We start from the raw sequence: 15,694 nt of genomic DNA, 5'->3' as shown, positions 1-15,694 counted from the left end.
GGCGCAGAGTGAAGTTGAGTCAGCGTGTACATGCCCAAGTGGCTGCCACCCCAGGGGCAAGGCAGAAGTGGGCTTGAGGGGAGGGAAAACAGAGCCCAAAATAGCTGCCGTGCTCACAGGCCAGGCGGCCAGCCACGTACCCGGAGGGCCTCCCGCACCTGCCCCTGCCTGTCCCGCTGCCGCCTGGCTCCCAGGGAGCTCGTCGAGGGCCCTGGGGTCCCGCAGGTTCCGCGGCCCGATAGCTCCCCCGGCCCGACCCTGGAGGACTTGTAATTAGAGCAGTCTGTGTGGGAGCCCTGAGTGCGCACACCCCACGCCCCCGCCCTAGGAGAGGCAGGGGGACGTGGTCCTTCCTGTGTCACAGAAACTGTGCCACCGATGTCACCTTGGGTGGCCTCCAAGCCCCTCCGGCCTGGGCTCTTTCCCTGGCTACCTGTCCGAGATCCACGTCATCAGCCTTCCCAACCCCCCACCTCCCATCCCCGCTCCCTTAGGCTCCCCCTCCAGCGGGCAGAGAGAAGCAGGGGGTTTCTGGGGTCCTCTCGGCAGCTGTTTCTCTGGGTGAGTGCCTAAGCCTCCGTGAACCTCTGTTTCCTCATCTGTAAAACAGAGATGACGATTGCCCCCTGCCAGAATCAGCGGAGGACAGGAGACCGTCGTGTGGGAGCGTCCGCCTCGCCGGGCCCCTCCTGATGCTCAGGGGGTGACAGCCTTTCCGCACTGCATGCACTGGTTCTCGCGGAGCTGTGGTCCGAGGTCTTGTCTGGGGGCGGCTCACGGGCCTGGGCTCTGTCCGGCCCACCTCTAACCCAACCAGGCACTCCCTGCCCCAGAGCCTGCTCCTCCGAGGGGTCTCTGTCTTGGCCAGTGGCACTGAGTTGCCCAGTGGGGACAGCCGGGGTCTTTCCGGACCCCTCCCGTGGCTCTGCCCTGGGCACCTCCACCCACCCAGCCCAGGCCTTCCTGCACCCGAACATTTGCTGGATCCGCCTGCACTCTGCACCGGCCGGCCTGTCCCCCAAACTCGCACAGCCTGGGTCCCCATGCCTCCCCGGCCTGCACGACCCCCTGACAGCCCCCGTGTGATGTCCAGGCCCCGGCTCTCCCGCTGCCCCGGTCCCGTCGCTCCTGACCACAGCGGCCCCTCTGCCTGTGTCCCCAGGTCCGTCACCCAGCAGACCTGTCATCTGCCCAGATCCCTCGGGGCCCGCAGGGCGATCTCCCCCTGTGTGTCCCGCAGTCCCCGTACCACTGTGTTGCTCTCCACCACCCTCCGCCAAACTGCAGCCCCCCGAGACCACGAGCGGGGGCCCCAAGAGCGAGGGTCCCCCTGGTTTCTCTGCCACAGGACAGAAGAGGTGACATTCCCCCAACGGCAATGGGAGTTGGGCGGGGGCCAGGGGCACCCACGGGCCGCTTCCCTGAGTCTCTGTTGGTGGTGGCTAAGGGGAGGCCTGTGGCAGGACTCCCCCAGCCCACCAGGCAATTCTGATGCTCACCCTGGGCACGGCTCCCCTCCCAACCCCGAAGATCTCTGGGGTTCAGGGCTTTTGCCCTTGCTGTTCCCTCTGCCTGGAAGCTCCTTCCCAGAGACCCCCACAGCTGCTGTCTTCTTTCTTTAGGACCCCAACTCCAAAGTTGCCACTGAGGCCCTCCGGACCCCTCCTCCCCTCCCCCAGCTGTCTTCTTCCCCTGCTTGGGTTCTTTGTCAGCAGCTGTCACTGCTTGCCATGCTCTGTTTCTCTGCTTCCTTTGACTGTCCCCCCCGGCCTGAATGTACAGTCCAGAGCCTTTGCTGTGTCACCGGCATCTAGAACCACACCAGCCACGCGGGTGTCTGATGTGTCAGTGTCCCTGGCGCTGGGTCATCACCCTGGGATGAGCGACGTGGAGCCTCTGAGAAGCAGCACTTGGGAACCATCAGAGCAACGTGCCACAACCTCCAAGCACGTGGGTGGATCACAGACCAACGTGGGCTCTGAGTCCCACACGGCACATGCTGTGACGTGGTCCCGCGTGGGAGGACAGCTGGTCAGCCCATGGCTGGATGAGATTTAACAGCAACAAACTGGTCTTTCCTCACAGATTGTCTGCGGAGCTCTGCTCTGGGGCACACAGTACTGCCTGGCACACAGTAGGTGCTCCAGAAATGTTTGCTGAATGAATGCACAATGGAAAATTTAACCTCTGCCACCACATACCTCAAAAGCAGGTGTGGGGTTTCCCTGGTGGCGCAGTGGTTGAGAGTCCGCCTGCCAATGCAGGGGACACGGGTTCATGCCCCGGTCCGGGAAGATCCCACATGCCGCGGAGCGGCTGGGCCCGTGAGCCATGGCCGCTGAGCCTGCGCGTCCGGAGCCTGTGCTCCGCAACGGGAGAGGCCACAACAGTGAGAGGCCCGCGTACCGCGAAAAAAAAAAAAAAAAAAAAAAAAGCAGGTGTAGCCTCACAATCTCTATTCCTGAGAAGGTTCGTTAGCCCCCAGGCTCTGGCTCCAGAGCAGGGAAGACACGCCTGCCCCGGCCCCCCTGGCCCCCGACCTCGGGGGAGGACCATAAGCCTGTCTGTCTCTGAGGCGAGGGCTCCGATACCAGCTCCCTAGAAGGGAGGACCTTAATTACCAAACGTCCCTCCACAGACAGGCCTCTCACTGGGCCCCTGGGGCCACGCTTGGCCAGAGGTGGGCCTGGTATGTGACCCTGACCCGCAGGCCTTGCACCTGCTTCTGGGGGCGCTGGAGCCAGACCCTCCCAAAGTCCTGGGCTGGAAACAGCAGGGCTCAGGCCGCATCCCCCCCTCTCACTGCCTCTATTTTCGGGCTGAGTCCTCCCTCTCCAAGCGTCAGCTACCCCGGCCTGACTGCTCACCCGCCCTGGCAGGCCCCGGGCTCTGTGGGGAGGGGGTGGGAGTGGGCTGGGCTCCCTCCAGGGGGCCTGCTCGGCCTCAGTGTCCCTGTCTGACTGCAGAGGGACCGCACTCCTGTCCCAGGCACTGGGGCTTGCCCGACAGCTGGCCTGGGCCCCAGCCTCCCAGCCCCCGGCAGCCCCTTGGAGGGCTCTGGGATCTGCAGGGTCCACAGAAAGACCCTAACAAGCTGGGCTGCAGAGAAGCCACAGGCAGCTGTGGTCACAGGTCCTGGGAAGGCGGCCGACCCATCCCAGGGCTGAGGCTCCTTCCTTAGGGTCAAGGCACTGTGACCTGTTAGGATACAAATCTTACTGGGGGGGGGGGGAGGGGAGTGGCATTCCACTCTATTTGTTAACTCTTTAAGGCACGTCTGCTTCAATGAGCCAAAGTGGGCTTGTTTGAGGGACGGGGAGCTGGTGCCTGTAGTGGGGTGGCCCATGGTGGTCCTCACAGCCAGCGCTCGGAGCAGGCTGGCGGGCACAGCTGCCATGAGATGCTTTTACAAGTCAGTGACTGTTTCCCTCCTGGAGTCATCCCCTGTCTCACCCCTTAAGCAGATGCTGGGCCCTGTGCCTCGGGAGAGGTTTGGAGGTAAGTCCCAGACGGTGGTTTCCTGAGGCCCGACCCTGGTGTGGGAGGCATGGTGGAGGCGTCTCCCCAGCAAAACAGAGACTCACCCCAGGGTTTGGAGGTTCAAGGGTAGATCGACCTTGGGCCTGCTCCCTCACATCACCCTGAAGATGTGGCTGGGTCTGGGAGAGGTCCCTGAGGACCCCTGAGAAGGCAGGGTCCAGCCTTTCCAAGGCCCCCTGCTTCCTGAACGTGGAGACAGCGGACGGTGGCCTGGGGAGCCATATGGCCAGAACAACATGGCCTCGGCCCGGCTGGGCGAGGCCCTACAGCCCCTGCCTCTTGGTGCTGCCTGAGACCCGGGCCTGGGGCAGCCGGATGACCAGAGAACAGCCCTGACTGACGTTCCCTCCATCCCAGACGGGTGTGGGCTTAGGACCCAAACGAAGTTAGTTTCTAGGAATAAAGATGGTACTTCTTGGGCACCCCAGTGGTGGGTTGAGCTTCATCCCTACTCTGCTGCTTTTCCTACGTGCAGCTGAGGGAGGTGGGGCTCGGAGGGGAGTGGGGCTCCAGCCCACCTGCCCCGACTTGGCCAACAGCGTCTCGGGGAAGCTGGCCGGGCGTCCTGTGACCGCACCGCCCACAGGTGTCCCGGGCCCTGGCATCTGTCTGCATGACCACCTGAGCCTCCAGGTCTGGAAAATGACCTGTTGGAGTGAGGGAAGTGGCTATATTTATCCCGGTGAACTCTCACACAAATGGATGCGGTCTGAGCAGGCTTCCCCACCACCCTGCCTTCCCCTTCTCTTCCCGCAAGGAGACCAGCTCCCAGGGGTCCAGGCGGGTCAGGCGTGCGGGGCAGTCCAGACAAGGGAGCCAGCGGAGCTGAGGGTCACAGAGGAGGAGCCTCTTCTCCTGGGGTGGCTGGTGATGGCGGAGGAGGGAAAGCGGGGAGCCCACCTGGGAGAGGGTGGGAGATGGTACTGTCTTGGGTAATGGTGGTGACAACGGCTGTGGGTCATTAAGCTTGTGTGCCAGGCCCTGTTCTAGCCACACACACACAGTTCATCCTCACAGGGACCCTGAAGGGGGGCACTCTTACTCCCATTTAACAGATGAGGAAACTGAACCACAGAGAGGTTAAGTAATTTCTCCAGAATCGCTTCTGAGCGGCAGGGCCATAATGTGAATCCAGGGTCCCTGGCCTCAACCACGCCGTGCTGGGAGGGGGAGAAAGGGCACCCAGGGACCCCTGGAGGGGCTCATCAGATCCTGTCCCTCGCCCCCCAGGCCTGGGCTCAGAGGGGCTTGGCTGTGGGCTAGGAGCACTGTGAGGGCAGAGAGGGGACAGAATGGCCACCTACTCAGCCATCTCCGTGTGCCTGCCAGACACTTGTCACCGTGACGGTCCTGGGAGGGCAGCCCCCTGCTCGCCCAGGCACGGAGGAGGGCGCTGGGGCTTACGGCCTGGAGAAAGCTGCCACCAAAGTCAGCCAGAGGCGCTGTGGCTGATGGAAGGCCTGTGCTTTGCCAGGGCTCCCCCGAGACCGACCGGCTTGGGCCAAGCGCTCAGGGCGTCTCTGAAAGATTTGTTCGTCCACCATCTCGGTGCCTACGCGGTGCCTGGGGTGAGGGGTGCGGGTGAGGGTGGGGGGCTCTAAGTCCCCTCGGTGGGAGAGGGAAGGCTCCGAGCGGGGCCTAAAAGCCAGGCTCTCCTGTCATTTTGCCAGAAGCTTGTCCGGTGGCCCCGGCTGGGACGCCTGTGCCCTGCAAGTCCAGGGTCTCTGACGGGCCAGGCCAGACCTGGGGTCCGTCCGAGGGGAGGTGGAGTGGGCTGTGGCCTCAGCAGGCACATTCCGGACCCTAAAAAAAGACAGCGCCCTGGATGCCAGAGGCTTAGACAGCAGCAACCAGAGCCCCAGGAATGTGCGGGGGCTGCGGTCTGAGGGCAGGCGGGCTTGGGAGGGAGGGAGGGAGGCCCCGGAGGGGAGACAGGCCCATCCAGTCCCGCCGGCCTCCCTGCGCCTGCAGCACCAAGGCTAGCTTGACCCGTGTCACCAAAAATCATTTAGAACTCGGAAATCAGGCACCGTGTCCTTGCTGGAACCTTTGCTAACCGGTCTGGCCAAGGAGTCTTCGGCTGTTTAGGGCGGGTTTCTCAGCCTCAGCACTCCCTGTATTTGGGGTGGACGGCTCTTTGTTGGCAGGCGTGGGGCTGTCCTGTGAGTTGCAGGGGGGGAGGTGTAGCAGCATCCCCGGCCTCTGCCCTCTAGTTGCTACAGGCGCTCAGGACACAGGCTCCTCCCCAAGTCCCAGGCACCGCCAAATGCCCCGCCCTGAAAACCACTGACCTTCGGGGCTGTACCTTTGTTTGAGTCTCCGGATTCTGCCCAGTAGAAACACAAATGGTTTCTGCCTGATAGAAACCGTCATCCCATGGCCACACTTCCATTGCCCTGTGGCTAGCTCAGTGTGCCACCCGGCAGGCAGTCCTAGCCTATCACTTTTTCTCCAATAGCGGAGATTCCTGTTTCTCAAATTCTCCTTGAGCCAATTCTACCCTCCTCCTTGTTCTCTTATGCGTTGAATTAACCTCTGACATGCGTTCCTTCTATATTTTAATCAGTTTTTACTTTTAGTTTGTGGGCGAGTGATAGATAGATCATTTCTAGCCTGTCCCAAGAACTGGTAACTCTGGTCACGGCTGTTATTTTTCCACGTGGGTCCCCTCAGGCTGGCACAGGCTGGAATGGAGACCCTCCCAAAGGTTTCCTTTAATTAATTCAGTCAGGGGGTCCCCCAGGAGCAGGGCTCCTTGAGGTCTCAGGGAGCAGGTAGCCCTTCGAGGGGCAGAGCTGGACTTGCAGGGTCCTGGTCTGGGCTGGGGGCCAGCGCCCTGGGTGCTGGTCTCAGCCTTCACCTCCCTGCCCTTTGCTGGCCCCGGGGCAGCTCAGGGTCTATTCCATCCTCCTGCTTCCCTGACACATGGTGCCCCTTTGTGACCGGTGTCCCCAGCCTCCACTCGGCTGGCAGAACCCTGGGACAGCTGTGTTAGCCACTGGTCCTGCAGGCCTAAAGCAGCCTGCTCTCTGGGGCAAGTAGGGGTGGGGCTGGATCTTAACGTCTGTCCTGGCCTGGACGGGCTGCACCTCCACAGTCAGCAGAAAGTAGGGTCTCACGCAGGGAGGGGCCGGGACCTGCTGTCCTGGGACCCGCCCCCCCAGGCCACTCCCCAGGGAAGCAGAGACCACTCTCCTCCTGTGTCCCCTTCTGATGTCCAGGGAGCCACATCCAATGCCCCACTGAGGGTACAGGTCTGCCCACGGAGTCCACTGGGCATGCGCTGTGCCTCAGTTTATTCATCTGTAAAAGTGAGAAATATAATAGTGCTGCCTTGTGAGGCCGTGGAGGGTATTCAGGGGGATAATGCCCTGAGAGCATCAGAGCAGCGCCTGGCATGGAGCAGGTGCCCGACAGCTGAGGATGAAGATGATGATGGTGATGATGACGATGGTGATGATTGGCTGGAGGATGGGGCGGGGGGTGGGGTCAGGAAAGCCGTCCAGATGAGTTGGATGTTGGAAGGAGAAGAGAAGGGTTAAAGAGATTGGGGACAGATGGTGGGTGGGGTGGAGGAGAATTTTTGTCTGAAATAATCCTTTGGTCATAGCTGCTAGGGATTATACCCTTTGACTCTGGAACAACCTGGGGTCTCTGTGACCAGGGGCTTTGTGGCCGGGGAGCCCACGCCGAGGCACTGTGACCCCCGCATGATAAAGATTCCTTGTGTCGATAGACAACGTGGCATAAGTTATAAGGGCTTGACTCATCCAGAACCTTCTCTGAACTTTACGGTGTTATCCCCATTTTACAAGTGAGGGAACTGAGGGCACAGAGAAGTTAAGTAACTTGCCCAAGATCACACAGCTGTAGCTCCAGAGCCCATTGTCTGAACCACCATCGGCTTCTCCAGCCAGGCAGCTTTCAGCCTCAGTGAGAGCTGGTGGGGGCGGGGGGGAGGAAGAAGCTCCGGAGGGGCCCCCTGCCTCCCAGGGGAGATTGTTCCCAGGACAGGTGTCGAGCCTTCCCTCCCACGAGCGAGGGTGCCAGCTGCCTCGAGTCTGCACACCAGGCCCCTGTGGGAAGGCTTTCTTGCCCCCTGACCTTTCCCCCTTCACCCCAGCTAGTCTGCAGTCACCCAAAGTGAGGGAGCTTCTTTCGCCCAGTGCTCAGACCTGCAAATCTCTGTGCTGGGTGGACGCAGGCCTCTGCACCTGCACTGTCTGGGACTGACCTCGCCGTCCCCCTCCCCCAGTCCAGCCCGCTCCTCCCCCAGGAACGCCTGTCTCGGAAAGCGATACCACCATCTGCTCCGTCACCCCCTCTGAAACCCGAGTGTCACCCTCGCCTTCTTCCTCCCCTCCCCCACGCCCTGTCCCCACGCCCATCAGGCACCGAGTCCACAGATCCCCCCTCCTGAATCTCCCACTTCTCCGTCTCCACCGTCACCTGGGCCTCAGCTCCACTGGACACCACTTTCCCTGCTTCCCCACCACCAACCCGCTCTACCTGATGGCCTGAGAGATGCTCCAGATCCCAGCCCATCTCTCTCCCTCGTGCCCCCAGCCCTTTGCCCACGTGGCCCCCTCACCCAGAGCTCTCGTCCTGCGGGGCTACGACAGCCTCTGCTCCATGCCCCACCCTCATCCGGGACCCGCCCCAGGACTGGCCGGCCCAGCGCAAGACGCAAGTGCACGGCGCTTGTTCACAACCTGTGCCATTAAAGGTGCTAACATGCCTTCCTTCCGCGCTCCCTTTGTCAGCCTAGCATGGTGGGGTTTATGGCCTAGTTAGTGTTTTGTGGAGGGTGCAGACCCTCCCAGGCACCTCCCCTCCGTGACCCAGCGCACACGCCGCCCCCAGCCATGCCCTGGCTCTTCACATGGGCCCAGTGCCTCCACCACCTCCCCCATGGAGGCACTGGGCCCCGGGAGGGAGGTGGGCGGGAAGCCGGACCCTGCAGGGCCCTCTCTGAATGGGCCACGGTGCTGTCGGCCCAGGCTGGGAACAGCCACCTCCGTGGCGGTCCTGACACACCCAAGGGCACGTGTGCCAGCGCTGAGGCTCCCAGGACCACGCCCACGCTCTGCCACGGGGCCTCCCAGGGGACGAGCTGAGGGTCTGTCCTCAGCGACAGGGAAGGGGTGGGAAGTGACGGAGGGAGGACCACGAGTGCGCCCCGTCCCCGCGCCCCGCCCCCGGTGGCCCCAACTTACAAGACGTGGACTCAAAGATGAAATTATCACATGTTCTGCTGCCGCGACCCCAGAGCGTCACCCCCTGAGCCCAGGGCCCTCCCGAGTGCAGGTCACACCCCGTGGAGCCGGCCCTGCCCTCCAGGCTCGGGGCAGACGTGCCATCCGCTGGGGCCACCCTGACCACCCCGTCTCACTCAGGTTCTCCTCCAGGACAACGTCTAAGTGCACCCAGACCTTGCATGTTTCCCATTGCATTTTAACTGCTTGTTTGATTGATTGGATAAATTAATCTCTGTCAAGATGGGAATTATGTCTGTCTGGTTCACAAGTAGGTCCCCTGTACGTGCCAGGGATGTAACAGGCACACGACAAGTATCTGGTAAATAAGTAAGAAAGTTGGTGCAGAGTGGGTCCTTGGGCCTCCCTTCTCTCAACCACGGTTCTGTTGGATGATTGCGGGGGGTCCCAGACCTTCCTCAGATTCCTACAAAGCGGCCAATAGGGCGAGGAAGAGAGAAAGCCCCCATCTCCCTCCCTCCTGCTCTAACTGCCCTCCCTTCCCTCTTGCTGGCTTTTGTGGAGATCAGCATATAACTACAAGTAGAAGCGGGGAGGCCTCAGCCAGGAGCTGGCTGTGTGACCTTGAGTATCACCTGCCCTCTCTGGGCTTCACAACAAAGGGTCCCTCACCGATGAGCAACGACCCACCCAGCTCTGACCTTCGACGTGATGGTCGTTACTTTGGGAAGGTTTCCGGTCCGGCTCTGCCAGGGAACTCATCCCCCTGTCTCTACGAGCCCTAGAACTTACGCAAGCCTCCGTCACTCAGCCCACAGGCCAAAGGCGAGCCCACAGCACCGTGTGAACTTTCTAGGGCAGCCGTTTTGTTTCAAGATGGCAGGTGACATACCCACTAAAGTCTGATTCTACACGTTCAAGGAGGGTGCAGTTTCTTTCCAAAATAGTCAACTTCTTAAGGAGTTGAAATGGAACCGAGGGCCCCTGATATGAACTCCTAAAGGATGGAGCGGATGCAGGGCCCCCCTGGATTCCAGAGCATAGACAACGGACCGGCCTCATGGGGCCCAGCCTCCGAGGAGCACCTTCCCCGCCTGCCTCACCGCAGGGCCTGCCTGCTTTGGATCCCACTCTCCGAGCTTTTCCACTTATAGCCAAGCACACACTTAGAATCCCAGCTTCTCCCCAGCTCAAGATAGATTCCTATGGAAACCAGCACAAAGCAGAGGCAGAAATAAATGCCATCCTTTCAGGCCCTGGACGCACGCTGACAGCTCTCCTTCCACCCACCCCGCAGACTTAGTGCAGGAAAAGCCTGCTGAAAGGGCGGGTCCATCGGCCCGTCCCCTCGGGAGCCTGGTAAATGCCCGAGAACAACATCTCCAGGGGCTTCCCCAGGGGCCCTCGTACTGTCTCCACGTTGGTGGCACAGCTATCCAGGCCAGGTCTGAAAGTCAGAGCCCCGCGTCTGAGACCCTGGGAGAAGACGCGTGCATGGGGGTGACCCCCTGAGCCTCAGTTTCCTTGTTTTGTAATGGGTCTAATAACGTTACTGACTTCATGGGGGCAGTTACCGGAAGTGAAAAAGACAATAATGTAAATTATTTAGCACAGAACCTGGCATCTAATAAGCACTTAATAAACGCCGAGCATTTTATTATGATCTAGCTCTTGGGTAAGTCCGTCTTTTACCCCCCCTAAGCCTCAGTTTTCTCATCCGTAAACAGGGTGAGCTGGGGAGGAGCCAGGACAGCCTGATTCTGGAAAGCCCCTTCCAGCCGCGGCCTTTTCTGGCCTGTGGACTTGTTACCGGTGACGGGGTGAGAAGAGTGTGGCTCTAACACATGTGCTCTCTCTCCGTCAGACCACCCCAGAAAGGCAAGCTCCCCAGAAACACGATCCTTCCGGGTTACAACCAGGGAAGGGAACTCAGCATTCAGCCCCCATCGTTGGCCTTACAAAGCCTCAGTTTCCACATCTGTCAAATGGAACTAGTTTAGGGGCCATGGTGAGGAGGACGTGGCTTACTCTTGTAAGGACCTCAGCACAGTGCCCCTGGCACAGTGGGTACTTGCCCAGTGATGATATGATGGAATCCAGCCCGGCCAGGTTTCCCTGCAAAGCTCTGAGCCACTCAGCCAGTCCTGAAGGTGGTGGGGACGTGGGGTCTGTATCCTTGGGGGCTGTAGCTCCAGCATCATCTACCAGCCCACAGCCTGGGCAGCAGGCCGGCAGGAGGAAGGGAAGACCCATCTTACCAGGCCGAGGTTCAGAGAGTTGCTGTCGTCCTCCGGCATGGGCAGGTACACGGCCAGGGCCACACAGTTGGCGAAGATGGTGAGTAAGATGATGGTCTCGAATGGTCTGGTGCAGGGTTAAGAAGAGCCCTTGAGTGAGGCGTGGGATTCGTGGGATTAAGGGGAAGAGCGTGCTGGGGGTCTGTTTGGACTGACTACAAGGCCAGGCTGATGGGTCCACGTTGCCCTCCTGCAGGGCACAGACGGCGCCAGGCTCCTGTGGGGCACCCGCCTCCCTCTCCTCCAACAGAGAGCATCCGCTGAGACGCTTTGGGACCACGAGGCTCTGGCTCCTGGCTGGGGGCTACTCAGCCTCAAGGCCCGGGGAGTCTTAAGCCCCTGTCTCAGTACCGACCCCCTCAACCCCCCGCTCCACCGACCACCGCTCTCCCCGCTCCGCGCAGCCACGGCCAGACACGCCGCGGCGTCCTCGCAGAATCAGCAAGGGAGGCTGGGGCTGCTGCGGCCTGGGCTAAGCACCCCCGGGAAGCGGGCCGGGAGGGGTGAAACCTGGACTCTGCAGCCTGAGGAGGGGACGCTAACGGACGGTAACCGAGGGCACCCGTGGCCCCAGGGCCGTGCGCCCACCCACACAGGCCCTGCCAGCCGTTTTCCGGAGGGCACCCCCACCAGGCTCCCTGGATTTGCTGGTGAGCAGCACAGCCTCCAGGGAGGCTGACCATTAGAGGACGGGTGTGGAGGGCACTGAGGGGGAGAAGGGGCGAGGGCCCAGCTCTTCGTGCGTGGTTGGGGGATGCCCTGTACAGATGGCTAGAGGGAGACCCCATGCCCTTCCCAGCCACCTTCCCCTGCGGTTGGAAGAGAGGCGGCCTCGGGGCAGAAGACTGGAGAGGGGACAAGATGCAGGCGAGAGAGACGGGTGGGGAAGTCCTCCCCCGCCCCCCAGACAGAGGAGGGCACGAGGCTCCTGGGTGCCGCGTAAGGCAGGGCTGGCTCCTACCCAGACCTTCCAGCTCCGCCTGGGTTTTCCTTGTCCCTGCGGCTCCCTCACTCTCCTTGCTTTAGGGAACAGCTGGTGGGAGCCTGGGCTCCCAAAACCCTTCCGAAGTATTTCAAATATCCCCGAGCAGCTCACTCAGCACCCACTTGACAGTGGCCGCCCCCCTCTGCAGCCCCTTCCTCTCTTCCCCAAATCAGCTGGAAATTTTCATTATTCTTCCTCGCGGAGCTAATGCCAACATAGAAGGGGGCTCACGTCCCTGTGCCCACGTGGTGCCTCCCACCCAGGCCTGTTGTCGCAGCAGAGCGCGGCGCAGGCCCATCTCTCCTCCCCGCCCGGCCCGCTGTCGCCACCCCCGACCCCAGCCCTGTCCCATATCCCAGGGAGGCTGAGAGGAGCCCTTGACGCTGGGGACTGGGGATTTGGGCACACCTTCCAGCACCTTCCAGAGACACTACAGAGGCACCCAGGCTGCCTTCAGGACCTGGGCCTCAGCCCTGGGCCCTGGAAGCCCTGCTGGTTTCCTCTGCTCCTTGGTTGAGGGCTTCCTTCACAAAGGCTCCCAGCTCCATCCCCAGGCCCCGGTTGTCTCTGGCCCCCAAAGCCTGTGATCTGTGAGCCCCAGTCCTTGCCTCCCATGACACACACACACTCTCCGTGCAGCCCCTTGGCCCTGAAGGATACCTCCATTCCACGATGCTGATGCAGGCCTTCCTCACGGGGTTCTGGAGAGTCAAGCAGAACAAGGCCCGGGGTGGCCTGGGCAGGACCTCGGGAACGGGCTTCTTGGGCTGTTTCTTCCTCAGGCCCTCATCCTGGGGCGAGGACGGCTCCATGGCTCCCGGAGCCTCAGCCTCTCCTGCTCTCCACCCGCTGCCCTCTCTTCCCTGAGTCCCCAGTGCCCCTGCCTTGGGGACTGGCCGGCTGAGCCCCTGGGCGAGCCTGCCCTGCTGAGCCAGCCGGGGCGGGCCGGGGATTGCTCTCCCTGCTCCCAGGGAGTAAAATTAGCCTCCACGGGCTCTCTGCTGCCCAGCCGAGCTCCCGTGGCCAGGCAGCTGTCGTTCCTGCCCAGCCCAGCCAGTGACAGCCCAGTATGTCCCCAAGGAGGCTGGGGGTGGGGCTGGGGGCTCACACATGGGTCTGGGCTGGGGCAGGAGACAGGATGGAAGGTTCAAGGCTGGGGCGAAGGAGAGCTCACGAAGTGCTGTGGAGCCTCAGGCTTCAGACTAGCCCCTTGGTGTCAACATTCAACCCATCCCTCCCTGCAGGCCCAGGACACTGTCCAGAAAGGGTGCTGGGTGGTCCAGCTCAGTAGGAGTCCACAGCCCTCCCTCACATCTCTACCTGCAGCCGTCAGGCCAAGATCCTCCACCCTCACCCCATGCCTACGCCCCGTGGGGGGCGGGCTCCTGGGTGTGCCCACCTTTCCCCCACCACCACCACAGCCTGCCCCTAGCTGTGCAAGGGGCGGTGTCTATCTCTGGGACTCTGTGCCCTCCCCACACTGGCCCTGGCATGTACTAAGCTCTCTGTAAATGTTAGCTGAATGCATGAGCTAACTGAACACCCCACACACCCTGGAGGCAAGTGCTTGCGTGGGAAGGAGACAGGGGCGCCAGGGAAGGGAAGGCGGACAACGACCCGGGAATCACAAAAGCCAACGTCTTTATTTAGCCCCGTCGTGCAAACACACCGCCGGTACACCCATGCGGTCCCCACGCCCACAGAGTACAGTCTGAGGGGGGGAACACGCAGTCCTCACCCACCGCGGGGGCGGTGGGGGGGGGGAGGAAAGGGCCACACCCGGGCGTGGGGTGGGTAAGGCTCTCCATTAAGGAAGCCAGAGGGTGCCACCAACGCACACACTCCGCCGCCTCCTGGGCTGAGTGCACGCTGAATCTGGCCTGCGCCTCTCCCTCTGGGCTCCTCTGCGGGGGGGTGGGGGTGGGTGGGGTGACAAGCAAGTCCCCGAAGCGGACGCTGGCGTCTGAGGCCATCTCGTGGAGAGCAGGGGCGTGGCGTGCGGACCAGAGCAGACTCGCCTCCTGGGCTGCGCCCGTGGCCACGGAGGACGGTGCAGGACCACCACGACCGGGGTACCTCCGACCTTCCCCGGCGCGGGGCTGAGGCCCAGCCGGAGCCCGACCCCGGGGTGGCCGGCATGGACAGGGCGCGCGACCTCGCCGCCCCCCGACAGCCGCTCTGGCCTCTCTCGTGCCCCTCGTCCCCCCCCCCGCCCCCGTCCCCCCGCTGGAAGGGACGGAGCCGGGGTGGCGCTGGCGAAGGGAGGGTGCCGCGGACGCCTGAGCGCCCCGAGCCTGGGCGGCCCCAGCCCGGTCAGTGACTGCAGTCCTCCGACTCGAAGAAGGGCGAGGAAGAGCAGCACGACGGCTCGGACGAGTCGGGCGCCAGGGTGGGGGCGGCCCGGGGCTCGCGAGGCCCGGGGCCGTCGGGCGCGGCGCGTAGCAGTTCCTGCAGGTGCTTGATATAGCGGATGGCGGCGCGCAGGGTCTCCACCTTGCTGAGCCGCTTCTCGGCCAGGGCCCCAGGCAGGTGGCCGCGGAGACGCGCGTAGCCCTCGTTGACGCAGCGGACGCGCTGGCGCTCGCGCTCGTTGCGCTTCTGGATGAAGGCGGGCTCGAAGGGGTAGTCGCAGGCGCCCAGGGCGCCCGGCAAGGGTGCGCGGCAGAACGCGGCCGCGTAGGCGTCGCAGTAGGGCGGCCGGGCGGCGCCCGGGTACAGCACGAAGGGCACGGCGCCCAGAGGCTCGGCGCGGGCCGGGGTCGCCGGCCGGGGAGGGGGCCCGATGCCCAGCGGCAGGCAGCCGGGGGGCGCCGCGGGCCGGCGGGCCGCCAGCGTCCGGCAGAAGTCGTCGTTCATGGTCACCCCGACTCGGGGTCTGCGCGCCCTGCCCGCGGAGCGAGTCACATCGCCAGCCGCGGCTCCGGGCGGCCGGACTGGTCAGGGCTTCTTTTCGCTCTGGGAGCAGGCTCCGAGGTCCCCCTAAGGCGAGCCATCGCGGCGGACCGTGAGGCCTCTGCAGAGGCTCCGCGGCCACGTCTCAGAGCAGCCGGCGGGGATGCGGGGTGGGCGCGGGCCTTCCCAGGGCGCAGCCCTGCGGCTCCAGCGGGCCCCGCGCCAGGGTCTTGGTCCTCGCGGCCCTCGGGGTCCCCGGGCTGTGCGCCGCGCAGGAGAGGGTCCCGGGTGCCGTCTCTAAAGAAGAGGGTGAACATATCAATTAGGAAAGGTCTTGTTGCATCGTGAGCTCCTTTGTGTCACCCCGCCCTCCAACGCGATGGTAAGTGTCACGAGGGGAGGCAGTGGACTGCAGAAGACATACGCGCAGAGCAGGGTTCCAATCCTGGTTCACCCCTGAATGCTTGGGTGCCCTCTCTGAGCCAGTTTCCAGTCTGGAGATAATTAAAACATCCCTCCCAGGCGATGAATACTGAGTGAGGATCAAATGAGAAAAATATACCCAAGGACGCCTCCTCCAGGGCCTGCCTTCTAAAAGGTGCCCAGCGATGTCATTTCCTTTGAGGAACAAGTCTGGTCCCTCGCACCTGCCAGGGCCTCACATCTGGAGGCTCCGAGCCTGCTTACTGAGCTGGCAGTAGAAACCCCAGCGGCAGCCATAAGGCAAGTAAGGGTCGGACTCTTTATTGAAGGCAATGCATCCT

General features: G+C 62.7%; 1 protein-coding gene across 1 annotated transcript in view; it reads right to left on the bottom strand.

Moving 5' to 3' along the window:
- The window catches only part of CACNA1S (calcium voltage-gated channel subunit alpha1 S), a gene marked incomplete at both ends in the record, with an annotated part of 59,686 nt that extends 46,836 nt beyond the window's left edge, over positions 1 to 12,850 (bottom strand). The window contains 2 exons of the mRNA XM_081225318.1: positions 11,015 to 11,120; positions 12,699 to 12,850. Coding sequence (XP_081081444.1) covers positions 11,015 to 11,120; positions 12,699 to 12,850 — 258 coding nt within the window. The remainder of the gene's footprint in view (positions 1 to 11,014; positions 11,121 to 12,698) is intronic.
- Positions 12,851 to 15,694: the final 2,844 nt, after the last annotated feature.

Source organism: Mesoplodon bidens, assembly GCF_964165515.1.
Source record: "Mesoplodon bidens genome assembly, chromosome: 2".
Lineage (NCBI taxonomy): Eukaryota > Metazoa > Chordata > Mammalia > Artiodactyla > Ziphiidae > Mesoplodon > Mesoplodon bidens.
Note: the sequence above shows the minus strand (reverse complement) of the source record. Positions and strands in the feature narration are given on the sequence as shown.